General features: G+C 44.7%; 1 protein-coding gene across 1 annotated transcript; it reads right to left on the bottom strand.

The window, feature by feature from the left end:
• Positions 1-24,537, bottom strand: plekho1a (pleckstrin homology domain containing, family O member 1a). Its single transcript, XM_038971428.1, has 6 exons — positions 24,511-24,537; positions 23,724-23,870; positions 15,651-15,791; positions 2,324-2,428; positions 1,577-1,678; positions 1-1,426 (listed from the first exon to the last, which is right to left on the bottom strand). The coding sequence occupies exons 1-6, from the start codon at positions 24,535-24,537 to the stop codon at positions 137-139; spliced, it is 1,812 nt and encodes a 603-aa protein (XP_038827356.1). The 3' UTR covers positions 1-136.
• Between the last annotated feature and the right edge of the window lie 2,403 nt (positions 24,538-26,940).

Here is a 26,940-nt window from a genome sequence, read left to right as displayed (position 1 = left end):
GGGAGCAATAAAGCCTAAAAGCTTTGTACTTCAACACTGGCATGTAATGACAACAAAACGTGACAAAAATGTATTCACTCCATGCCCCTAGTGCTCTTTTATTTTCTCTTTGTTTGGAGACAACCCAGCGTGCTTTTCAGCTGTGGTGGCGACAGAGGCATGCGTCCTCCAGCCTATAGTCCGGTGGCGGTGTTGGGGGCCTGTCTGTTGTCTTCTTTTCAGAGCGGCGGTTTAGTGACTGTGTCTGCAGCTCCTTCACCTCCTCCAGCACCTCCTTAGCCTGACGCCAGGAGGAGACGGCCTCCTGCAGAAGTCGCTCTGCCTCCGCCCGTCTACTCTCCAAATCACAGTCACTGAGAAGTGAGTGTGCACTCTTACTATGGAGTGAGTCAGCATGGGGCGAGTCAGCACCTTTCGGAGAAGGTGAGCCGATACTCTTCAGACTTGGGAAGTTCTTACCAATTATATTTGGCGAGTCCTTACCCCTCAGAATAGTATCCTTGATGCGAGGCGAGTCAGAACCCTTCAGACTTGATGAGTCAAAACTTTTTGAAAAGGGTGAACCAATGTTCTTGAGACGTGGGGAGTCAGAACCCTTCAGACTTGGCGAGTCTGTTTCCTTGAAACTGGAAGAATCCAAACCCTTCATACAGGGCGAGTCAGTAACCCTGAGACGGGGAGAGTTGTTACCCCTCAAATTAGGAGAGTCAGCCCTCTTTGAATGGGGTGAGTCTGTACCTTTTGAGCGGGACTTCTTGCCCTTCGTACGAGGCGAGTCTTTCCCCCTCAAACGAGGCGAGTCTTTCACCCTCAAACGAGGGGAGTCACTACTCTTACTGCGAGGTGAACCTGAGGCCCTGGAGTGAGGAGACTCAGAGCCTCTTAGATGGTACAAACGGGGTGAGTCAATGCCCTTTAGATAGGGCGAGTCTAAGCCTTTTGCACGTTGCAGTTCCTCCAATCGCATTTCTTCCAGCAGTTCCTGAGCCCTCTGCATTTTCTGGGCGATAAGACTCTGCAGTGGCCCGACAGGCTGGACAGGTTCACCTATGGGGCGAGGGGGAAGGACACCCCTGACTGGCCGCAAGGAAAGGACCTCGTCCATGGAGGCGCAGCGGCTCCTACCTTGGGCACTGAACCTCTTCCCTGGTGGAGGGGTATGGGATTGAGCCTCAAGATGGTGCGCCCGGTCCCAGGAGAGCTCGCTCCCGCGAGGCAGGCTGCTCGTCTTGGGTACCTTTAGGTCCTTTGTGGTGACACAGAGTTTGGAGACGTCTGTGCCAGAACGCTGACGACCTGTGGTCCATTTGTATAGGTCAACCCTGAAGTTATTTTCCCAGAAGCCTTCTTCCTCATCTTCTGGGGTGGAGTCATCTTCCTCGTGGACAAGGTCAAGGGTCAACATTCCGTCTGAGGAGGTGGATGCCTAGGGAGAGCACAAGAGAGTTTAGCATTTGACGCAACAGACCAGGATAATCCTTACAATACAAACAGTATAATTCCTTGTTTGCCTTCCAAAAATATAATATTGACTTGGAACTGAATTGTCAATGTTAGCCAAGGTAGCAACACCCACCACAGCCATGAGATGTCCCCGGGTGGGCAAGCGCCGTGCATGGGGAATCTTGGCACGATCACGTGTAGGGTGCACCAGGACACTGTCCTCTTCAATTGTAACCTATGGAGACAATCAGAAAGAGATAGAGTGATTTTTTTTGACAATCAGCATAACAGAAATTTATATTTGTGGAGGGAGAGTTATGGGATTGTAATGTACAGAACATGATGTACATTAGAGTAAAGTACATTGTAGGGCGTTGACAGAGGATTCTTACAATCTGGGCGGCAGACATGCTGCAGAGTTCATTCTCACTTCTTGATGATCTTTAGCTACGGAAGATGGATTTTCACCCCATAGTGTGTGATGGGGAGTGAGCCACTGTTTGATCGCGAGGCACTGGGAAAACATGTGGGAGTCGGCAGGGACGGAGCATTAACAAGGACTCTGTTCCCGATGGAGATGGATGAGTCAGCGAGATATAAACACTTTGATCTCTCATTCACGCCTGGGGAGATTGAATTTACGTGTTTCCCGTATTGATAGATTTTGTCCGAATTCACCAATTTTACAGTGTGCTTAGTAACTGCAAGGTTACATTTTTTTAGGGCTGGCTGTGGGGGCATTTTGAGGTTTCATTCATAAATGTTGCACGAGAGACACGCTAATGAGAGAGAAAAATAAGAAAAGCTCTAGAAAGCTGGGGAGAAGTGAGAGCTAGCGAAATAGGGACAGGGAGGGGGAGGAGAAGAGTGACTGACCTACCTCATCAAAAATGCGGTTCTTGGCTTTGATGATGGCTGTATTGAGGGCATTGACCCACGACTCCTTCTCCTCGGGGCTAACAGCCAAAAACACAAGATTGGGAACCTGAAGAAAAAAAAGGAAAGAATCAATTGATTGGTTGAAAGAAGATGAGAAAGTTTAGGCTACTCCACCCCTCCTTCTTAAGTGTGCACTTGCACACTCCCATCATGGATTTGAAAGGAATAAATTGGGGTAAGCATTGGTTAGAGGGAGAGTCGGAAGGTAGCCAATTTGTGAGAGATGGAGAGGGGCACAGAAAGCTTAATGGGGCGGCTTTGCCTAAATCACCAAGAAAAGGGGATTGCACCTCATTAAATGCATTGACAAAGAATTATGTTAAAGATGGTTCTTATCTAGAGCACGGTCTAAGCTGTAAACTGGAGGAAGAATCTCTGCAAAGCTCGACAAAAACAGGTAAATTGAGTATCTGCCCTCCAATTACATCTCCTTGTATATACTTACAATCTTCTCTCAAACACACACTTCCCCCTAGAATATCACACTAAGACAGTGAATAATGACGCAAAATGAACCACAAGCTGGTGCCAAGATCTACAAGAACTGCAGTGGGTCAGAAGTGACAACTGTGAGTGGAATCTCTGTAGGATTTGGGATTTAGAGGTAATGGGATTCTCTGGATTATGTCTTTCTGGAGAAATCCACCAATCCCGGTCTGTGGTGGGGGTGTATTAATGTCCGATCTAATGTGGCAACACAACCATATCATCATCAAGGGAGACAAATAAATAAATTCCATCAGCTAGACACATTTTTTGCACTAACTCTCTTGCACTGACTCTGCACACACACTGGACTCTACCCATACACTCACACATACTTACACTGATACCCCAACACACACACGCGCACACATGCATACTGACGCCACACACACACACTCACACTTACCACATACACTCATTGGTCAGTTTATTAGGCACATCCATCTAGTGCCGGGTCAGACGGACCCGACATGGAAACGTTGCTCAAGTGGTATCAAGGGACATAACGTGTGCCAGGAAAACATTCCCCACATCACTACACCACCGCCACCAGCCTGTACCGTTAACACCAGGCAGGATGAAGCCATGGACTCATGCTGCTTACGCATCTGGGTCTGGGTCTCGCCTTGTCATGATAGTACGAACTGGCCATGACAGACCCAACAGACTTGGAACAGCTCCGCCACACTGTCTCCTTGCAGGGAGCCACCATTGGGAGACATCAGGAGTTGCTACAGGGCCTTTTGGAAGGGCTCAGTTCCTTGACGGAACGCCACGACCATGGGTTAAAGGCTATTATGGAGCAAATCAGAGAGTTAGCTCAGACTGTCTGCCACCTCTGGAAAAAAACCAATCACCCAGGATTTTTGTCCCTGTCTGTGGTGAGTTGGTACAGCCTATCCTGACTCCCCGTGAACCCCGCTTACCTTCTCCAGAGTGATATTCGGGGAATCCTGGTACCTGCCGGGGTTTCCTTTCTCAGTGCTCGCTTATTTTTGAGCTACAGCCATCTTCGTTTTCTTCAGACCGATCAAAGATAGCGTGTATAATTACGCTAATGTCGGGAAGGGTGCTCTCCTGGGCTACAGCAGTTTGGGAACAACAATCTGCCATTTGCGGTAATTTGCAGGAATTCATGGCAGAGGTGAGAAAAGTTATTGAGTCTCCGGTATCTGGGAGATAGGCGGCCAGCAAACTGCTTGACTTACGTCAAAACTCCCGTAATGTAGCAGACTACGCGGTGGACTTTCGCACGTTGGCCGCCGAGAGTGCCTGGAATCCGGAGTCTCTTTTCGATACTTTTCTGCACAGATTATCTGAGGAGATTAAGGATGAGCTAGCTGCTCGGGAACTGCCGGTGGACCTCGACTCCCTTATCGCCTTAACCATTAAAATTGATGGACGCCTAAGGGAATGCAAGAATGAGAGGAGGTCTGGTCTCGTGCACCCGACATGGCGCGTTCACCTACTATGGAAACCAGATGTTTCCGAAGGCAGCTCTTCCGAGAGAAGTCGAAGTCACCCGAGCTCTCTCGTGAATCTACGACGGGTGAGTTGGATACTCCTGAGCTTATGCAGTTGGGAAGAACTATGCTATCAGTTTGAGAGTGCTCACGGAGGATGAATAATAACTGCTGTCTGTACTGTGGAGGGGCAGGACATTTTATTGCTACCTGCCCTATTAGGAAACCCTTGTCCCTAGTGGGTACCAGTACTATGGTGAGTCATACTGGGAGCTTGGTATTCCCACGCAGCCTCTCTCTGTGCCCATGGATGCTAGGGCACTGGACGGCCGCTCTATAGGGGAAGTCACCCATAGTACTGTGCCCGTTCAATTACGGGTTTCTGGTAACCACAGTGAGACAATACAGTTCCTCCTCATTGCATCTCCCCATGTTCCTGGTTGTTTTTGGATTTTCCTGGCTCCAAAAGCACAATCCTGTGATTGACTGGACCACAAGCTCCATCCTGGGTTGGAGCCCATTTTGCCATTCCCACTGCCTTCAAGCAGCACAGCCTTCCCCTAGTCGTCTTCCTCAGGAGGTTAGCAAGACATGTTATCTTCACAAAATACCATGACCTCCTGGAAGTGTTCAGCAAGGCACCTGCCCCTGCGCAGTCCTTATTATTGTGCCATTGATCTTCTCCCAGGCACTACACCACCTTGGGGTCAGTTGTAATCTCTGTCCCGACCAGAGACCATTGCTGTGGAGGAGTACGTAGAAGAGTCTCTGGTCACTGGGGCCGTAACTCCGTCTGCATCTCCTGCCGACTCAGGGTTTTTCTTTGTGGAGAAGGACAAGACCCTGCGCCCACGCATTGACTACCGGGGACTTAACTTCACTAGGGTAGGGGGCACTATTTTCACTTCCGGATGAAAAGCGTGCCCAAAGTAAACTGCCTGCTACTCAGGCCCAGAAGCTAGGATATGCATATAATTGGTCGATTTGGATAGAAAACACTCAAGTTTCCAAAACTGTTAAAATAATGTCTGTGAGTATAACAGAACTGATTTGGCAGGCGAAAACCTGAGAAAAATCCATCCAGGAAGTGGGATTTTTTAATGTTTGTAGTTTTCTATTGAATGCCATTACAGTATCCATTGACTTAGGACTCAAGATGCACTTCCTATGGCTTCCACTAGATGTCAACAGTCTTTAGAAATTGTTTCAGGTTTGTATTCTGAAAAATGAGGGAGTAAGACCTCTCTGAATGAGTGGACACTACAGTGTCCCAGAGCTTTTTCATGCGCGCAACCGAGAGTGCGCCTTTCTTGTTTACCTTTTATATTGACGACATTATTGTCCGGTTGAAATATTATTGATTATGACTGAAAACAACCTGAGGATTGATTATAAACATCCTTTGACATGTTTCTACGAACTTTACGGATACTATTTGGATTTTTCGTCTACCTGTTGTGACTGCGTTTGAGCCTGTGGATTACTGAACAAAACGTGCAAACAAAACTTAGGTTTTTGGATATAAACATGGACTTTATCGAACAAAACGAACATTTATTGAGTAAATGGGAGTCTTGTGAGTGCAACCATATGAAGATCATCAAAGGTAAGTGATTAATTCTATCACTATTTCTGACTTGTGTAATTCCTCCACTTGGCTGGTTACTGTTTGTAATGATGTGTCTGCTGGGCGCTGTTCTCAGATAATCGCATGGTATGCTTTCGCCGTAAAGCCTTTTTGAAATCTAAAACCGTGGTTGGATTAACAAGAAGTTCATCTTTAAACCCATGTATAACACTTGTATGTTTTATGAATTTTTGAGTATTTATGTTTTTGTATTTGGGGCTCTGCAATTTCACTGGATGTTGGCCAGGTGGGACGCTAGCCTCCCACGTACCCTAGTGAGGTTAACGATATCACTGTCAAAAATCGTTATCCCCTACCTCTCCTCGGCATTTGAATCTCTCCAGGTGGCTACCATGTTTTCCAAGTTGGACCTTTGGAATGCCTACCACCTGGTTTGGATACGGGAGGGAGATGAATGGAAGACAGCCTTCACCACAGCCAGTGGACAATATGAGTACCAGGTCATGCCATTTGGACTCACAAACACCCCCGCTGTCTTCCAGGCTTTGGTCAATGATGTGCTTCGGGACATGCTAAACTGGTTTGTGTTCGTCTACCTGGACGACATCCAGTTTTTTCCCCGATCTGCCCAAGAACATGTACTCCATGTCAGACAGGTCCTTCAGCACCTCCTGGAGAACTGTTCGTGAAAGCCGAGAAGTGTGAGTTCCACCGCTCTTCTATCACCTTTCTGGGATATGTCATGGCTGAGGGCAATGTTCAGATGGATCCTGGAAAGGTGAAAGCAGTTGTGGATTGGCCTCAACCAACATCCAGGGTGCAGCTGCAACGGTTTCTTGGTTTTGCAAACTTTTACCGCCGTTTCATTTGGGATTACAGCACCCTGGCGGCCCACCTCTCGGCACTCACCTCCCCCAAGGTACCGTTCAAATGGTCTCCAGCTGTCGACAAAGCCTTTGTGGACCTGAAGCATCGGTTCACAACAGCACCCATCCTCATCCATCCGGACCCCTTGCGTCAATGTGTGGTGGAAGTGGATGCTTCAGATGTTGGAGTGGGGGCCATACTGTCCCAGCGATCTGCCCAGGACCAGAAGCTTCATCCCCTTGGGTTGTGCTGTGGCGGAGATCTTTGTGGGCTTATACTCGGCCTTGTCTCAGGATGGTAAGTTGGTGGTTGAAGATATCCCTCTAGTGGTGTGGGGGCTGTGCTTTGGCAAAGTGGGTGGGGTTATATCCTGCCTGTTTGGCCATGTCCGGGGGTATCGTCGGATGGGGCCACAGTGTCTCCCGACCCCTCCTGTCTCAGCCTCCAGTATTTATGCTGCAGTAGTTTATGTGTCAGGGGGCTAGGGTCAGCCTGTTATATCTGGAGTCTTTCTCCTTTTTTATCCGGTGTCCTGTGTGAATTTAAGTATGCTGCCTCTAATTCTCTCTCTCTTTCTCTCTTTCTTTCTTTCTCTCTCTCAGAGGACCTGAGCCCTAGGACCATGCCTCAGGACTACCTGGCCTGATGACTCCTTGCTGTACCCAGTCCACCTGGCCGTGCTGCTGCTCCAGTTTCAACTGTTCTGCCTGCGGATATGGAAACCTGACCTGACCGGACGTGCTACCTGTCCCAGACCTGCTGTTTTCAACTCTCTAGAGACAGCAGGAGTGGTAGAGATACTCTCAATGATCGGCTATGAAAAGCCAACTGACATGTACTCCTAAGGTGCTGACCTGTTGCACCCTCGACAACCACTGTGATTATTATTATTTGACCCTGTTGGTCATCTATGAACATCTTGGCCATCTTCTGTTATAATCTCCACCCGGCACAGCCAGAAGAGGACTGGCCACTCCTCATAGCCTGGTTCCTCTCTAGGTTTCTTCCTAGGTTCTGGCCTTTCTAGGGAGTTATTCCTGGCCACTGTGCTTCTACACTTGCATTGCTTGCTGTTTGGGGTTTTAGGCTGGGTTTCTGTACAGCACTTTGTGACATCAGCTGATGTAAGAATGGCTTTATAAATACATTTGATTTGATTTGATCCCTGTGCTTTCCTGTTCCATCGTCTCAGTCCTGCTGAGAGGAACTACGATGTTGGCAACCGAGAACTCCTGGCGGTGAGGATGTCATTGGAGGAGTGGAGGGACTGGCTGGAAGGAGCAGAACAGCCTTCCTGGTCTGGACCGACCATAAAAATGTGGAATATCTCCGTTCAGTGGGCCCTCCTGTTTACCAGATTCAACTTGACCATTTCCTACTGTCCAGGGTCTAAAAATGTGAAGCCTGATGCTCTCTCCTGCCTATACAGTTCCTCTGCCACACCATCGACTTCCGAAACCATTCTCCCTATCTCATGCCTTGCTGCCACCGTGGATTGGGGTATTGAGAACCTGATTCGCGAGGCGCAACGCTCCCAGCCTGGACCTGAAGGGGGCCCGGCTAACCGGCTGTTTATCCCTAACCCAGTCCGGTCCCGGATCCTGGAATGGGCTCATTCCTCCAGGCTGACCTGTCATCCAGGGTCCCGTCGTACACTAGCCTTCCTTCGACAACGTTTCTGGTGGTCCCTGACGTCTCTGCCTTCGTCACCGCATGCACTGTGTGTGCTCAAAAAATGGAACGTTGCCCGGTTCTCCAAGGCTGCCCATTTCATCCCTCTCCCCAAACTACCTTCTGCCAAGGAGATGGCCCAGCTTATGGTGCAGCATGTCTTCCAGATCCATGGACTCCCGGTAGACATGGTCTCCGATCAGGGTCCTCAGTTCTCGTCTCAGTTCTGGAAGGCATTCTGCACCCTTATTGGGCCATCGGCCAGCCTGTCATCCGGATTCCATACCTAAACTAACGGTCAGTCGAAGCGAGCCAACCAAGACCTGGAGACCACCTTAACTTCTTATGGCTGCAGGGGCAGTATTGAGTAGCTTGGATGAAAGGTGCCAAGAGTAAACAGCCTGCTCCTCAGTCCCAGTTACTAATATATGCATATTATTATTAGTATTGGATAGAAAACACACTGAAGTTTCTAAAACTGTTTGAATTATGTCTGTGAGCATAACAGAACTCATATGGCAGGCAAAAACCTGAGAAAAAATCCAAACAGGAAGTGGAAATTCTGAGGCTGGTCGAGTTTCAACCAAGATTCCATTGAAATCACAGCGAGATATGAATGAGGATTCACTTCCTACGGCTTCCACTAGATGTCAACAGTCTGTAGAACTTTGTCTGATGACTCTACTGTGAAGGGGAGCCGAATGAGAGGAGAATTAGTCACCACTGCCATGAGGTGAACATTATTTAACCACGCGCGTTCACATGAGAGGCAGCTTCGTTCCATCGCTCATCTGAAGTCAATGTAATTCTTCGGTTGGAACGTTATTCAAGATTTATTTTAACAACATTCTAAAGATTGATTCAATACATCGTTTGACATGTTTCTACTGACTGTTACGGAACGTTTGGACATTTTGTCAGGTTTTAGTGAACGCGCTTCGTGACTTTGGAATTGTTTACCAAATGCGCTAACCAAAGTAGCTAATTGGACATAAATAACGGACATTATCGAACAAATCAAGCATTTATTGTGGACCTGGGATTCCTGGGAGTGCATTCTGATGAAGATCATCAAAGGTAAGGGAATATTTATCATGTAATTTCTGGTTTCTGTTGACTCCAACATGGCGGCTAATTTGACTATTGTTCTGAGCTCCGTCTCAGATTATTGCATGGTTTGCTTTTTCCGTAAAGGTTTTTTGAAATATGACACAGCGGTTGCATTAAGGAGAGGTATATCTATAATTCCATGTGTATTATCATCTACATTTATGATGAATATTTCTGTTGAAACGATGTGGCTATACAAATGTATGGATGTTTTTGGAACTAGTGAATGTAACGCGCCAATGTAAACTCAGATTTTTTTATATAAATATGAACTTTATCAAACAAAACATACACTTATTGTGTAACATGAAGTCCTATGAGTGTCATCTGATGAAGATCATCAAAGGTTAGTGATTAATTTTATCTCTATTTGTGCTTTTTGTGACTGCTATCTTTCGCTGGAAAAATGGCTGTGCTTATTGTGGTTTGGTGTGACCTAACATAATCGTTTGTAGTGCTTTCGCTGAAAAGCATATTTGAAATCGGACACTTTGGTGGGATTAACAACAAGATTACCTTTAAAATGGTATAAAACACATGTATGTCTGAGGAATTTTAATTATGAGATTTCTGTTGTTTTGAATTTGGCGCCCTGCACTTTCACTGGCTGTTGTCATATCATCCCGTTACCGGGATTGCAGCCATAAGAATTAAGGTGCCTGGTCTCAACCAACCCCACTACCTGGAGCACAGGTAGGTCTGGGTGGAGTATGCCCGGAAAACACTCTTCCCAGTTCTGCCAAGGGACTCTCCCCTGTCGAGTGCTCCATGGGGTATCAGACTCCACTCTTCCCTGAACAAGAGCAGGAGGTCAGCGTACCCTCGGCCCAGATGTTTGTCCGCCGCTGTCGACGTACCTGGAGAAGAGCCAGGGCGGCTATTCTCAAGACCAACTCCAGATATCGTCGACAAGCGGACCTTCGCTGGACCCCAGCTCCCCGCTACCGCATTGGGGAGAGGGTATGGCTTTCCACTCGGGATCTGCCCCTTCGGGTAGAGTCCCGCAAGCTGTCTCCCCGGTTCATTGGTCCTTTTCCCATCTCCAGAGTCCTGAGTTCCACTGCTGTCCATCTTGTGTTACCCCGTATTTAATTATACTGTATTTACCCCTACCTTCCATGTGTCTAGGATTAAGTGTATGTCTCACTGTCCTTTGTCTTCTGTCTCCAGGTCCATCCCTCCCCCTGGGTTATAGGTGGCCAGCCAGCATATACTGTGAGATGCCTCCTGAAGGTTCGACCGTGGGGCAGGGGTTTCCAGTACCTGGTTGACTGGGAGGGTTATGGCCCGGAGGAGAGGTCCTGGGTCCCTGCTAAAGCCATCTTGGACCCGGCCCTCATCGCCGATTTCCACTGCCGACACCCTGGTCAGCCAGTTATGCGCCCAGGTAGAACGCCAGGTGGCGGTACTGTCACGCCCTGATCTGTTTCACCTGTTCCTGTGATTGTCTCCACCCCCTCCAGGTGTCACTTATTTTCCCCAGTGTATTTATCCATGTATTTCCTGTCTCTCTGTGCCAGTTCACCTTGTATGTTAGTCAAGTCAACCAGCGTGTTTTTCCCATTCTCCTTTTGCTATTCTCTTTTTGATAGTCTTCCCGGTTTTGAACCCTGCCTGACTCTGGACTACATTCCTGCCTGCCTGATCATCCTGCATCCCCTGACCTTGATTCTGCCTGCCTTCGGTACCTTTTGGACTCCAAACTGGTTTTGACCCTTTTGCCTCTCCACGACCATTCTCTTGCCTTACCCTTTTGGATTAATAAATATTGTAAGACTCCAACCATCTGCCTCCTGTGTCTGCATGTGGATCTCGCCTTGTGTCATGATACTGATAGGAGTGGAACCCGATGTGGTCGTCTGCGGCAATAGCCCATCCGCGACTAGGACAGACGAGTAGTGCGTTCCGAGATGCCGTTCTGCACCCCACTGCGCCATTATTTGCCTGTTTGTGGCCCTCCTGTTAGCTTGCACAATTCTTGCCATTCTCCTTCGACTTCTCATCAACAAGCTGTTTTTTGTTTGTTGCACCATTCTCGGTAAACTCTAGACACTGTCGTCCATGAAAAGCCTAGGAGGCCAGCCAGTTCTGAGATAGTGGAACCGGTGCACGTGACTCCATTTTGGTTAACGGGCTGATGTACCTAATAAACTGCCAACTGAGTGTACGCTGCTGCTACTGTCTATTATTCTGTTGCCTAGTCACTTTACCCCTACCTACATGTACATAGCTACCTCAATTACATCGTACCCCTGCACATCGACTTGGTACTGGTACTCTCTGTATATAGCCATGTTATTTTGACTTGTTATTTTGATTCTCCCTGCCCACACCCGCCCCATCTGGAAACCTCTTTGTTAAGGTTTATGTTTGTGTCATGCTTATGTTTGCAATATTGACAACAAAGTTTGTATATGTCGATAATGTATTTTGTGTAAAACATATAAATAGTGGCAGGGTCTACAGGAAATCATGGACTACAAGAAGAAAACCAGCCACGTCGCGGACACCGACGTCACGCTTCCAGACAAACTAAACACCTTCTTTGCACGCTTTGAGGATAATACAGTGCCACCGTCGCGGCCTGATAACAAGAACTGCGCCCCCCCCCCCACTCTCCTTCTCCGTGGCCGATGTGAGTAAAACATTTAAACGTGTTAACCCTCACAAGGCTGCTGGCCCAGATGGCATCCCTAACCGTTTCCTCAGAGCATGCGCAGACCAGGTGGCTGGTGTGTTTACGGACATATTCAATCGCTTCCTATCCCAGTCTGCTGTCCCCACATGCTTCAAGATGGCCACCATTGTTCCTGTACCCAAGAAGGCAAAGATAACTGAACTAAATGACTACCGCCCCGTAGCACTCACTTATGTCATCATGAAGTGCTTTGAGAGACTAGTCAAGGATCATATCACCCCCACCTTACTGGCCACCTTAGACCCACTTCAGTTTGCATACCGCCCTAACAGGTTTACAGACGATGCAATCGCCATCACACTGCCCTATCCCATCTGGACAAGAGGAATACCTATGTAAGAATGCTGTTCATTGTCTACAGCTCAGCAGTCAACACCATAGTACCCTCCAAGCTCATCATCAAGCTGGAGGCCCTGGGTCTCAACCCCGCCCTGTGCAATTGGGTCCTGGACTTTCTGACGGGCCACCCCCAGGTGGTGAAGGTAGGAAACAACATCTCCACTTCGCTAACCCTCAACACTGGGACCCCACAAGGGTGCGTGCTCAGCCCCCTCCTGTACTCCCTGTTCACCCATGACTGCGTGGCCATGCACGCCTCCAACTCAATTATCAAGTTTGCAGACGACACAACAGTAGTGGGCTTGATTACCAACAACGACGACACAGCCTACAGGGAGGAGGTGAGGGCACTCGGAGTGTGGTGTCAGGAAAACAACCTCTCACTCAACGTCAACAAAACAAAGGAGATGATCGTGGACTTCAGGAAACAGTAGAGGGAGCAACCCCTATCCACATCGAAGGGACAGCAGTGGAGAAAGTGGAACATTTTAAGTTCCTCGGCGTACACGTCAACGACAAACTGAAATGGTCCTCCCACACAGACAGTGTGGTGAAGAAGGTGCAACAGCGACTCTTCAAACTCAGGAGGTTGAAGAAATGTGGCTTGTCACCCAAAACCCTGACAAACTTCTACAGATCCACAATCGAGAGCATCCTGTCGGGCTGTATCACAGCCTGGTACGGCAACTGCTCCACCCTCAACCGCAAGGCTGTCCAGAGGGTGGTGCGGTCTGCACAACGCATCACCGGGGGCAAACTACCTGACCTCCATGACACTTATAGCACCCGATGTCACAGGAAGGCAAAAAAGATAATCAAAGACAACAACCACCCGAGCCACTGTCTGTTCACACCGCTATCATCCAGAAGGCAAGGTCAGTACAGGTGCATCAAAGCTGGGACGGAGAGACTGAAGAAAAGCTTCTATCTCAAGGCCATCAGACTGCTAAACAGCAATCACTAACTCAGAGAGGCTGCTGCCTACATGGAGACCCAATCACTGGGCACTTTAACAAATTGATCACTAGTCACTATAAACAACGCCACTTTAAATAATGCCACTTTAATAATGTTTGCATATCTTACATTACTCATATCATATGTGTATATACTGTATTTTATACAATCTATTGCACCTTGCCTATGCCGATCGGCCATCGCTCATCCATATATTTATATGTACATATTCTCATTCCCCCCTTTAGATTTGTGTGTATTAGATAGTTGTTGGGGAATTGTTAGATCACTTGTTAGATATTACTGCACTGTCGGAACCAGAAGCACAAGCATTTTGCTACACTCGCATTAACATCTGCTAACCATGTGTATGTGACCAATAAAATTTGATTTGATTTGATGTAGCCTACTACCCTCCTGAAAAAAGAACATGAAATCCTGCTTACGCTTACTGATGCATGGAATGCAATAGTTCTAACAGTTTTGTGTACAATGAAGTTTGTAGGCTACACCATTGACCAGACAAAGGCGATCAAGGAGGGGGACCAGCAGCGAAGCAGTCAGCACAGCAGCTACGTAGGTAGCGGAGTGGGCACAGCAGAAAACAAGGTCTGAGGTTAACACAGGCTTAGGAGATCTTATACATTTTGTTCTATGAGATAATATCAGTCAGTTAACATGACCTCTTTGAATTATGAAGCCTTTAAGTGCTTTTTTTTATTGCATAAATGCTTCAAGATCTCCTAAGCCTGTGTTTACCACAGACCTTATTTTCGGCGTTTATCCAAAAACGGCATTCATTTTCCCATAGGCTTTGTACAATGAACCATGGCGGAATTAGTGCCTAGAAAAAGACGCCATTACTATTTATCTCTATTGGGATACAAAGACTCAGTATCCGTAGCCACTCCATTATCTTTAACTCTGCAATGTTGGAAAAGGACTCTTAAGTAAGTATTTCACTGTAAGTCTACACCTGTTGTATACGAAACATGTACATTTGATTGTTTTGATTTGAGCTTGTACTTTGTCTCATACTCTCTCTTTATAGAAAACCACAAACTATGTCTGATGATAAGCTTGTACTTTGTCTCATACTCTCTCTTTATAGAAAACCACAAACTATGTCTGATGATAAGCTTGTACTTTGTCTCATACTCTCTCTTTATAGAAAACCACAAACTATGTCTGAAAACCGCAAACTATGTCTGACGATAAGCTTGTACTTTGTCTCATACTCTCTCTTTATAGAAAACCACAAACTATGTCTGATGATAAGCTTGTACTTTGTCTCATACTCTCTCTTTATAGAAAACCACAAACTATGTCTGATGAAAACCACAAACTATGTCTGATGATAAGCTTGTACTTTGTCTCATACTCTCTCTTTATAGAAAACCACAAACTATGTCTGACGATAAGCTTGTACTTTGTCTCATACTCTCTCTTTATAGAAAACCACAAACTATGTCTGATGAAAACCACAAACTATGTCTGATGATAAGCTTGTACTTTGTCTCATACTCTCTCTTTATAGAAAACCACAAACTATGTCTGATGATAAGCTTGTACTTTGTCTCATACTCTCTCTTTATAGAAAACCACAAACTATGTCTGATGATAAGCTTGTACTTTGTCTCATACTCTCTCTTTATAGAAAACCGCAAACTATGTCTGACGATAAACTTGTACTTTATGTCTCATACTCTCTCTCTATAGAAAACCACAAACTATGTCTGACGATAAACTTGTACTTTATGTCTCATACTCTCTCTTTATAGAAAACCACAAACTATGTCTGACGATAAGCTTGTACTTTGTCTCATACTCTCTCTTTATAGAAAACCACAAACTATGTCTGACGATAAGCTTGTACTTTGTCTCATACTCTCTCTTTATAGAAAACCGCAAACTATGTCTGACGATAAGCTTGCCTCAAGTTTCAGATTTTAACAAAAGAAAACTTCAAATGCATTTTCAGCTAAAATCAACACCTGCAGTAAGGACTTCCCACTGAGGCCTACACACCCCAGGCCCTGCTGAGCCTCCCTGCCTGACTCCTTCACTCTCCCTGGGCAGAAGGACTCACTATATTCCCAGGCTGCTTGCAGCGGAGCAGGGTGAACCTGCTGTGGTTCTTCTTACTGCGGCTCTTGGCCTTGCGCAGCTCCTCAGAGCGTTCGTAGTCAGCCAGGTCAAACAACTCCTGGACTTTCCTCTCATCCTTCACCTGGAAACACACAGAGAAAACAAGAGGTAGTTACAACTCAGGTCTGTGCAAGATGGCACTGGCAAATGAGTTTTGTCAATTTGTTTTGAACCTTAAACCATCTGTCTACCACAAAAATAGACCTATGCACAAACACACACATATGCACACGCACACACACACACACAGAGAACAACCTACTGTGCATTACAGCAGGACATCTTGAGTTTAACCCAAGGGAAAAGACTAATTACCACTCTCTGTTATCCAGCAGCTTTCGACAGCACAGAGACACACCACAGTGCCTGGATAAAACTCAGCCGTTTGAAATAAAACCTTTTCTCACATTCGTATCATCCATTATTTTAGGATGTTAATGAGGTTTCAAATGGAATTCTCTTGCATATTAGGCCTTACATGCCCATACAGAAGATCTTCTGTAGGTGTAATGGTCTTTTTAGGATATGTCCAAATGTCTATAAAAAAAATCCATTACAGGCCTGATGTTACCATGTTATGATCATACTTTTACCCAGAGCATTGAAAAATGTGTTTATTTTCAAAACCTGCTTCCCAATGCCACCAAAACGCAATAGCCAGAAAAAATAGGTAGGTAGAAAAATTGAGTCTTGGAGCGGGTGTTCATGTGTTACTCCCCTGCCTCCCATTATTGGTCTTGTTGCCCCGCCGCAAAGTGTCTAATTTAAACGCAGATCAATTGTAATCAACAGTGCTGGGGCAGAGACATCGACCTCTCCATTCAGCCTGACTGACAGGTGATTACATACAACCCCAGGGGTGGTGGGACCTCTCAGAGGGCCCCATTAGCTTCAACACAGCAATGGGATCACTGGGGGTCATGGTGGGTGTGCGTGTTTGGAGGTGTTGGGGGTTGGTTATTGACATGGATACAAGTCTATGTGTAGGTCTGTTGTGAGAACCTAAGGAGACGCAGAGAGACATGGTTGAACGCCATTGGTACACACAGCAATGGTGTGTGTGGGTGGATGTGACTGTGTGTTGGGAAGGGGCAGGGGCGTTCCACTTTCATCTGGATGAATAGAGTTTTTCCACAGCAACAGAGCCGTGCATCAGAGGAATCTTCCGATGTTAGAACGAGACACGGAGCCACTCTATGATCAAAGAAACAACCACATACGGTATAATTAAATAATGTGTCACAGCCTTGTATCAACCCCCATTAAACCACTAGCAGCCTGAAATCTACTTGTTAGGGCTGTTATTAGTTGTGTCCTAAATTTGACCATTTGCCTTTTAATTTCATTGAGGAACTGTATTATGCCTAGCGATACAGTATATGAGGACAAAACATACATCAAAGTGTAGTCCAATTTCTTCCTGACAAAATACAGATCCAAACTGTGCCCCACCTCATGCTGATACACCTTCATTAACCACCCAAATTGCATTTAAAATGTAAACAAGAGCTGTGTGTGTGTGTGTGTGTGTGTGTGTGTGTGTGTGTGTGTGTGTGTGTGTGTGTGTGTGTGTGTGTGTGTGTGTGTGTGTGAGAGAGAGAGAGAGAGAGGCTCACAACTATAATATGGGGCAAAATAAGCCCTGAGGATCCATTCTGGAACGCCCACCATCCCATCAATATTTCACTCCCCTCCTGCTACGTATATGGAAAAGCAGAGTTGGGGGTGGTAGTGGGAGTAAAATACCCACCACTAAGAATAACCCAGCAACATACCGCCGTGAAACGCAAAAATAGAGAAAGTCTATACTAGCCGGCGGAAGCCCATCAAACAGTACAGTGCAAGGAAAAACCCTAGAGCGAATGGAAAGGCGATGTCCGATTGGTCACACTCTAAAATCTGGTTGACATGCCGTTAATACCCTGTAATCAAGCCCTGGAGGAGTTATGTTTATATAAACCAGGTTGGAATTAAGAGGGGAAGTGGATTAAAATCATATTTTCAATCAGTGTGGAAAATGTGATGTAGTTAAGAGCTGGGGAGTATAAAGAGGCTGGTTTATTTATAATATAATACTATAAATATAATATTCCCCAGAACTGACCAGTAGGCTTTTCTGAAATAACTAGCATAGCAAGTATGGAAAGCTAAACCACCGTGGCCTCCCTGCACCAATCATATAGATTTATTACATTGACCATGTGGTATGCTTGACCAGTCATCTTGCACTATTTCCAAATTACAGTACATAGGGGTTTCACCAACAACCCAGTTCTCCACTGATCACGTTGATCCGTTGGACCAGTAACAACACTTGTGTGGTCCTTGACCAATTTTAGAGGTGTGTTGCTAAGCTCCTCCAGTCACAGGGCTCCTGTATCAACCACTAAACTTGGTCACACATTCGCCTTCTATACCAATCCCATTGCAACAGTATCTGTAAACTACATCAATCACAAAGACCTTGACCAACTACAAAACACTTTGCCCAACTGCGTCACCACATTTCTTCAACGCATGGCCTAAAATGTTACCTCAAGTACCCCCTGGCCTCGGTTATACAGTGTCTGATGAATACAAGCTTCACTTTCTCGCTCTAAATCCTGTTTTGTTGGAGTGTCCTCGTTCATATGCCGTGCACGTCACCACTGAAAACCATAAAGACCTCTCTCTATATATCTATAAACATAGGTGGAACTCCCAGCAATTATTCACATAGATCATAGATGTAGTGTTTGAAGTGGAAGCACTTTGAGCATTCTACAGGAGCATCTCTGTCTGCACGTGTAAAGCCTCCTATCATCACAAGACTTGAGAAGAGAACAGAGAGTTCTCTTCTGAAAGATGTATGATGTGTGTAACCTGCAGCCAATAGCACAGCTGTAAGATAAGAGCAGAGCAATATGCAGGGGTGATATCCTCGGAGCAGAGACAGGACACACTCCTCTGCACAGGAACACACGCCTCCATAACATACACTCTCAGCACTATTCTCAACTATGACAACATACTGTACACTTTTCACACAGAACACATGGCCTTCTATGGAGGAACAGACCTCAATGTAACTCACGTATCTATGCAGTTCATGTGTTGTGTACTGCATGTTCTTGCAGCGTGTCTGTCTGGCCAGCCAATTAAGGCTCTCAGAGCTATGACTCTGTAGACTATTATGGGAAGCTTGAGCTGACGATGATTTAATTTTTTTTATTTTTATATCCTGGTTTTGCACAGATTTTCACTGTGAGCAGTAGCTGAGTCGGCATATTACGAAAAATACACCGCAGTTAGCGGGCTCTTTGAGATTATGGAACTTTTAATGATATCTTGACATTTTCAACATAAAAATACTGTAGCTGTTCCTTGAGTCATTTCCCCTGACACTACTAAGTAACTGGCAGGCGATGAAATCCAATAGTCTTAAAATTATATTTGTGCTCTGCGCCCAAGTCTCGTGGTAGCGCTACCGACCTCCAGACTATATGCCCTCCAGCGGCAGGAGTTCTCTCTCTGAACTTCCCTCTAAAATATCACCTTTCCTTCACAATAAAAGCACAAAAAAATAAGACAGGAGAACAGATAGGAACATATTTGTGCCCTTCTTAGTGGTCAAAGGATGAAGTACATTTGAATCATCTGGGGTAGTACAGAGTAATGTCACCAGCAGTTAACTTCTCAAAGTCCCAGTTGCATGGTAGCAAATCCTCTTGGAGAATCTCTCACACATTGAACTGGTGTCCCGTGTGAGGATGCTTAGAGGTAATAGAGCAACATAGCTGCTTACTGCCCTTCCCTAGTTTATGTAGCTCATTTTATGAGTTAGCAGACAATTTGATACTGTCAATGCTAGCTTGCACACTCATGCCACAATTCAATCAATTGCAGATAAATTCAACCTCAATGTCGGTCACGTTTTAACGCAAGTGTTTAACAGCCGCAGGCTGTATATTTTGTGGATATTGATGCTTGATTATGTTGATTCCAAACCACACCTGACATGAAATACAGTATACACTTTCAGAGTGAACCCACAGTATGATTTTCCTTCATCTGTGATGGATAAAAATGATTGAGGCAATTCATTCAGTGAATATGGGTCAAAAACATAATTTGTGCTCAAACTCGCTCACGACATGATATCACTCAACGTCTATAAAACATTAAATCAAACTCAAAGACGGGAGTTTTAGATGAAAGATTATCCCGGACCCCATGAGGCGGTTCGGCTGTGGTTACGCTGAGCGTCGGAAATACAAGTCTCTGTGTTCTTTTTAGCCTTCTGGCCTACTTCATGAATAGCGTGCTTGTCTTTTCAAAGTTCTCATTTGAATAATCCACCACCATTAATCATGTGGTTAAGAAGTTGCAGCAGAGCACATAACACACACAAGTACACGCAAGTCAAATAGTTATCACTGGGTTTGCAGTTACCTTCACCTGACAAATAGGTAGCACACCACTTACCAATATACATGATATAACAATGGCTCCTTAACAAACATTGAATTGTACGTGTAAAACGAACAATAGGTGCATTACATAAAATAACTATAAAATCCAACAAATTACAGAGCATGTGGGAGACGCGATAATGAGAGAAAGAGAACCACGCTGAACTGATCCGTTCTGTTCCACAGGTGAACTCATTACAAAGCAACTGAACCTCAGCTGAGCGTGTGTGTGTGTGTGTGTGTGTGTGTGTGTGTGTGTGTGTGTGTGTGTGTGTGTGTGTGTGTGTGTGTGTGTGTGTGTGTGTGTGTGTGTGTGTGTGTATAAACGGTAGGGTTGAGGGGGTGGAGGCCTTAGATGCTTGGGGGTCCTCAGGCACAGCGAGAGGCGCAGCTGTGTCAGCCGTGGTCTTTTCAGTTTCTGACACGTGTTTGTTGCTCATCCAGCAGGCTGTAAGGGAGCACAGCACAGATGAAAAAAATCATTTTAAAACTCTGGTTCTAAAATTATCTGGGAAACTGGCATTGCGTGCAGCTGGAGCCCTGAGTCCCACTCTCTCTTTCATTAGAGCAATAGAGAGATGCAGCCCTTATGTGGAACTTTCATTCGCTGTTCTGGGAATCCTTTCCAGGAATCATTTAAAGGGCATTATTCAGCTTTCAGAAAGACATGTGCCCTCTCAGCTGTCAGTAGCGTTTATCTCCATGGTTACTGCTTGTGGGAGGAGTATTGAAACAGCGACATCAAACAGAATCTGACCCTCCTCCTCCAAAAAAAAAGAGAATACAGAAATGGACAGGTGATTCTGTCCACGCCCTGTCCTTGCCCTGTCTATGGTGATGGTTCAATGCCTTTCGACAGAATACAGTAGATGAAGGGTGTGAATTCGCTACAGCTCAAGGTTTAACATCTAGGTCATGTGATCTTGAAACTTGTGCTGATAATGAGGCTGTTCACTGGAACCTTTCATGTCATAAAAGCACTTGGACATAAGTCATTACTTTCAGCCAAACAAAATAGTTATACAGTGAGGGAAAAAAGTATTTGATCCCCTGCTGATTTTGTACATTTGCCCACTGACAAAGAAATGATCAGTCTGTAATTTTAATGGTAGGTTTATTTGAACAGTGAGAGACAGAATAACAACAAAAAAATCCAGAAAAACGCATGTCAAAAATGTTATAAATTGATTTGCATTTTAATGAGGGAAATAAGTATTTGACCCCTCTGCAAAACATGACTTAGTACTTGGTGGCAAAACCCTTGTTGGCAATCACAGAGGTCAGATGTTTCTTGTAGTTGGCCACCAGGAGGGATTTTGTCCCACTCCTCTTTGCAGATCTTCTTCAAGTTATTAAGGTTTCGAGGCTGACGTTTGGCAACTCGAACCTTCAGCTCCCTCCACAGATTTTCTATGGGATTAAGGTCTGGAGACTGGCTAGGCCACTCCAGGACCTTAATGTGCTTTTTCTTGAGCCACTCCTTTGTTGCCTTGGCCGTGTGTTTTGGGTCATTGTCATGCTGGAATACCCATCCACGACCCATTTTCAATACCCTGGCTGAGGGAAGGAGGTTTTCACCCAAGATTTGACGGTACATGGCCCCGTCCATCGTCCCTTTGATGCGGTGAAGTTGTCCTGTCCCCTTAGCAGAAAAACACCCCCAAAGCATAATGTTTCCACCTCCATGTTTGACGGTGGGGATGGTTTCTTGGGGTAATAGGCAGCATTCCTCCTCCTCCAAACACGGCAAGTTGAGTTGATGCCAAAGAGCTCCATTTTGGTCTCATCTGACCACAACACGTTCACCCAGTTGTCCTCTGAATCATTCAGATGTTCATTGGCAAACTTCAGACGGGCATGTATATGTGCTTTCTTGAGCAGGGGGACCTTGCGGACGCTGCAGGATTTCAGTCCTTCACGGCGTAGTGTATTACCAATTGTTTTCTTGGTGACTATGGTCCCAGCTGCCTTGAGATCATTGACAAGATCCTCCTGTGTAGTTCTGGGCTTATTCCTCACCGTTCTCATGATCATTGCAACTCCACGAGGTGAGATCTTGCATGGAGTCCCAGGCCGAGGGAGTTTAACAGTTCTTTTGTGTTTCTTCCATTTGCGAATAATCGCACCAACTGTTGTCACCTTCTCACCAAGCTGCTTGGCAATGGTCTTGTAGCCCATTCCAGCCTTGTGTAGATCTACAATCTTGTCCCTGACATCCTTGGAGAGCTCTTTGGTCTTGGCCATGGTGGAGAGTTTGGAATCTGATTGATTGATTGCTTCTGTGGACAGGTGTCTTTTATACAGGTAACAAACTGAGATTAGGAGCACTCCCTTTAAGAGTGTGCTCCTAATCTCAGCTCGTTACCTGTATGAAAGACACCTGGGAGCCAGAAATCTTTCTGATTGAGAGGGGGTCAAATACTTATTTCCCTCATTAAAATGCAAATCAATTTATAACATTTTTGACATGCGTTTTTCTGGATATTTTTGTTGTTATTCTGTCTCTCACTGTTCAAATAAACCTACCATTAAAATTATAGACTGATCATTTCTTTGTCAGTGGGCAAACGTACAAAATCAGCAGGGGATCAAATACTTTTTTCCCTCACTGTATTTCTATGCCATGGCCAAAACCTTGTTCTATTGTAACGGACAGTATTCTAAATTTTCCCAACGAAGCTACTGAGTCACCAATGTCCATAGTAGTACCCACTAGGCACACACTGGTTCAATCAACATTGTTTCCACAACATTTCAATTAAATGATTTTGAACCAATGTGGAATAGACGTTGAATTTACTTCTGTGCCCAATGGGTATTTTGTTGACGTCAAAAGTTGGGCACGTTTGAGCCAGTGAAAGTAATCCGAATTCAGCGCATAATATTTTTTGCTTGCATGGTGATTTGTGCTTAGATTTGACAATTTAGCCTATTTATTTTCAACAGCCAAGGAAATTCAGTCAGATTTGATCCCCTTTCCATGGCGAGCCTCGATTTCCAGACTTATAACAATAGCTGGTTTTCAAAACTTAAGGAATCTTGGTTAAATTTGTTGTTGGAAACAACAGACCAAGCGCTGACAGCCCAGGCGTAGGTTACTTGCAAGGCTATTTTCACAAAACAAGTTCCCCAGAACTCTGAAACCTGAGAAACCCAGGATGTCCTTCTACGGCTAAAAGGTGAAATCCATGTTTGCTGTCAAAGCTGTCATCTTAATGATGCATCTTAGACAGGCTGTGTGGTATTTGTGGTTCATTGGCCTTCAACTGTGTGGTGCATAGACATACATGCATACAGACAGACAGACAAACAGACAGACAGACAGACAGACAAGGTGAGCCTGCAACAAAGGAAACGTGAACCTTCTAATAGCAGTACAGGCAAACTAAATCAAATGTTCATATGTTCCCACACAGTCACACACACACACACACACACACACACACACACACACACACACACACAGGTTGGCCGTAACAATTTCAAGTACAGGGGTGCCTACTGTAGGCATAGACACAATTACAGCCTACACATGCTATTGGAGGTAAAAGAGAAGTGCATACCTCTTTCTCAGAGATGTACAGATGGTCTCCTCTCAGTATCACGAAACGGTTTTTCCATATTTCCCTAAAAATCCCTTTACCACAGAACTTGCGGATCCAGCCGACTTTGTCTGGCTGCGATGACAGTTGGTTGACATCTTGAGGACCCTGCATGTTCAAAGTGGAATAAATCCGTTAAAACCTAGTTAAGTTTACGTAACAAGATGTTCGCGAGAGTACTGAGAAATAAGACCTTCTTTCAAAGGCAAATGCATTTTCAATTTCATTCTCAGTAAGACATAGGAACTATGAGTCTCCTCGCGTCTTTCCCCCAAAATGATAACGGTGCGCTCTTCTGTGCGTAAAATTTAATTGCAGGTCTTATACCATCCAGGGTGTGGCAAATAAAACATATGAAAGCTACCAACCGATACAGCACAACGAGCATCTGGCAATGGTACACCAATGACAAGAAAACACATTCTTCTCTTTCTTCACTGGAAGATTGAAGCCGTATGTTGAGGAAATTCGTGCAATGGCACACAAGCAAATTGATAGGCTACACATTGAATGTGGCACGCGTAAGGAGGTGCCAAAAGGCCATTGTTTAGGAATTGTAGGCTATCAAATGTGTGATCTAGACAATGTGTGTGATATTGCCGCCAATGTGAGCTGTGGTATCAAAACGCGCATAATGCCCGATTCTGGGCAAATTGCCAGTTATATCCTAGAAAATGTATAGCCTAATGCAAAGATGCATGTCAAAAAAATATGCACCCAATACTTGAAGAAAAAAGCTATATCTTACCCGTTTGGCTAAATTGCTCTTCTTCATAATGACAGAATCACTTTTGTGGTTGTGAGACAGGGAGTTGATCCAGTTTCAAATATTTTCCTTTCTTTCAATAAGATATTTTTTTTAATGAATAAGCTGTCTTTCCCTTTCTTCTACTGCCCCAATATGTCGTATTAACGGTTTCTATTCTTAATTTCGATGACGCGGTCAGGTCGTGCACTGTCCGTTATTACGAGACGTTGGCATCGTCCCTCCACCTCCGTAGGTAGGCTACACTGATCTGGAACAAGCGGGCTGAAAGGGTATTCCCGTTACTATAGCGCTCGACAGCTCCATCTATTGCGCTGTCGGCGTGATGTCACCAAGACGGCTGATGTCAAATTGCTCGTAGGTTAGGAAAATAGAAGAACAAGAGTCAGTTGAGAGGAAGCCAACAATAACCTGCCCATATAGGGGCCTATAAACAAAAATCCACAATTGATATCATTATGATAATGATTTTATATGCCATTATTGATTTTCGATAGAACCTATACATTATTGTAATAATTAGGACTACTAGATTTATCCATAAAACCAAGAGGATGAGATGGGAGGTTAGCCCAAAATATTTCAATTTGAACCATATTACAGAGGGGAAGGTGAGTATTTGTGGACCATCATAGAAATATAATCTATTCTTTCTATTCTATTTCTATGGTGAGTATTTGGGGACAAACAAAGAAATATAATCTATTCTTTCTATGGTGAGTATTTGGGGACCTACATAGACATATAATCTATTCTTTCTATTCTATTTCTATGGTGAGTATTTGGGGACCAACATAGAAATATAATCTATTCTTTCTATTCTATTTCTATGGTGAGTATTTGGGGACCAACATAGAAATATAATCTATTCTTTCTATTCTATTTCTATTGTGAGTATTTAAGGACCAACATAGAAATATAATCTATTCTTTCTATTATATTTCTATGGTGAGTATTTGGGGACCAACATAGAAATATAATCTATTCTTTCTATTCTATTTCTATGGTGAGTATTTGGGGACCAACATAGAAATATAATCTATTCTTTCTATTCTATTTCTAGGAGACCACAAATTTTTATCTCATGTTGGAGATGTTTAAATGACTGTTACATGCACTCCAGACAGTAGGCTAGTACAGTCATGGCCAAAAGTTTTGAGAATGACACAACTATTAATTTTCAGTCTGTATGATGGCAATTGGCATATACTCCAGAATGTTATGAAGAGTGATCAGATGAATTGCAATTCATTGCAAAGTCCCTCTTTGCCATGCAAATGAAGTGAATCCCCCCAAAACATTTCCACTGCATTACAGCCCTGCCACAAAAGGACCAGCTGACATTATGTCAGTGATTCTCTCGTTAACACAGGTGTGAGTGTTGACGAGGACAAGGCTGGAGATCACTCTGTCATGCTGATTGAGTTCGCATAACAGACTGAAAGCTTCAAAAGGAGGGTGGTGCTTGGAATCATTGTTCTTCCTATGCCAATAATGGTTACCTACAAGGAAACACGTGCCGTCATCATTGCTTTGCACAAAAAAGGGCTTCACAGGCAAGGATATTGCTGCCTGTAAGATTGCACCTAAATCAACCATTTATCAGATCATCAAGAACTTCAAGGAGAGCGGTTCAATTGTTGAAGGATCAACACTGCAAATATTGACTCTTTGCATCAACTTCATGTAATTGTCAATAAAAGCCTTTGACACTTATGAAATGCTTGTAATTATACTTCAGTATTCCATAGTAACATCTGACAAAAATATCTAGACACTGAAGCAGCAAACTTTGTGAAAATTAATTGTGTCATTCTCAAAACTTTTGGCCACGACTGTAGTTGTCTATTTCTTGACTATTTTCAGCTGTGCCTGTTCCCTCTCCCCTCCTCAATATACAGATATACAAATGAGAAGAGACAAATGCTGTACATATGACTGCTCAGTCAGACTGACTCCATCACATTTACCTTAGTCATTACAAACACAAATTGGGCAAATTATCCTGTCGTATGACTCATGTCTCTTGGGTTCAGATGGAAGTTGTTGGCAAATTAGAGACATCCTGGGGCGACTTTCCTAGTAGTCATATTCCCATCTATTTAGCCTCTAAATAAACAAACTGAACACCGCATTTTTTTGACCTCAAATAAGAAAAAGCAGTGTTGTGTAAGTATTCTGAATTAAGCTGCTCAGAGAACAAACTCTGAGCCTTTTCCTGATCCCCAGATCTCTCAGAACACTCAGCCAGAATCTCCAGGGGATGCACCCGGACTGTGCAGTTGCTACTGTGTTATGGTGAACAGGCTCTGGTTTATTTGGTATTAAAATAAATCAAATGGATTCAAACAGGGAGAGTACAATAAGAAATGCACATTTCCATTTCCCGTTGTAAACGCTTTCTGCTGTATT

This window comes from Salvelinus namaycush, chromosome 32 (genome assembly GCF_016432855.1).
Source record: "Salvelinus namaycush isolate Seneca chromosome 32, SaNama_1.0, whole genome shotgun sequence".
Lineage (NCBI taxonomy): Eukaryota > Metazoa > Chordata > Actinopteri > Salmoniformes > Salmonidae > Salvelinus > Salvelinus namaycush.
This window is presented reverse-complemented; position numbering and strand designations above follow the sequence as displayed.

What these genes read in the sequence shown, in the direction of transcription:
- plekho1a (XM_038971428.1), bottom strand. Translation starts at nt 24,537, where the DNA reads ATGAAGAAGAGCAATTTAGCCAAACGG. An exon ending in TGTACATCTCTGAGAAAGAG is followed by an intron (nt 15,792 to 23,723) that starts GTATGCACTTCT and finishes GTGTGTTTCCAG; the next exon opens with GTGAAGGATGAGAGGAAAGT. An exon ending in GGGGACATCTCATGGCTGTG is followed by an intron (nt 1,427 to 1,576) that starts GTGGGTGTTGCT and finishes TGCTCTCCCTAG; the next exon opens with GCATCCACCTCCTCAGACGG.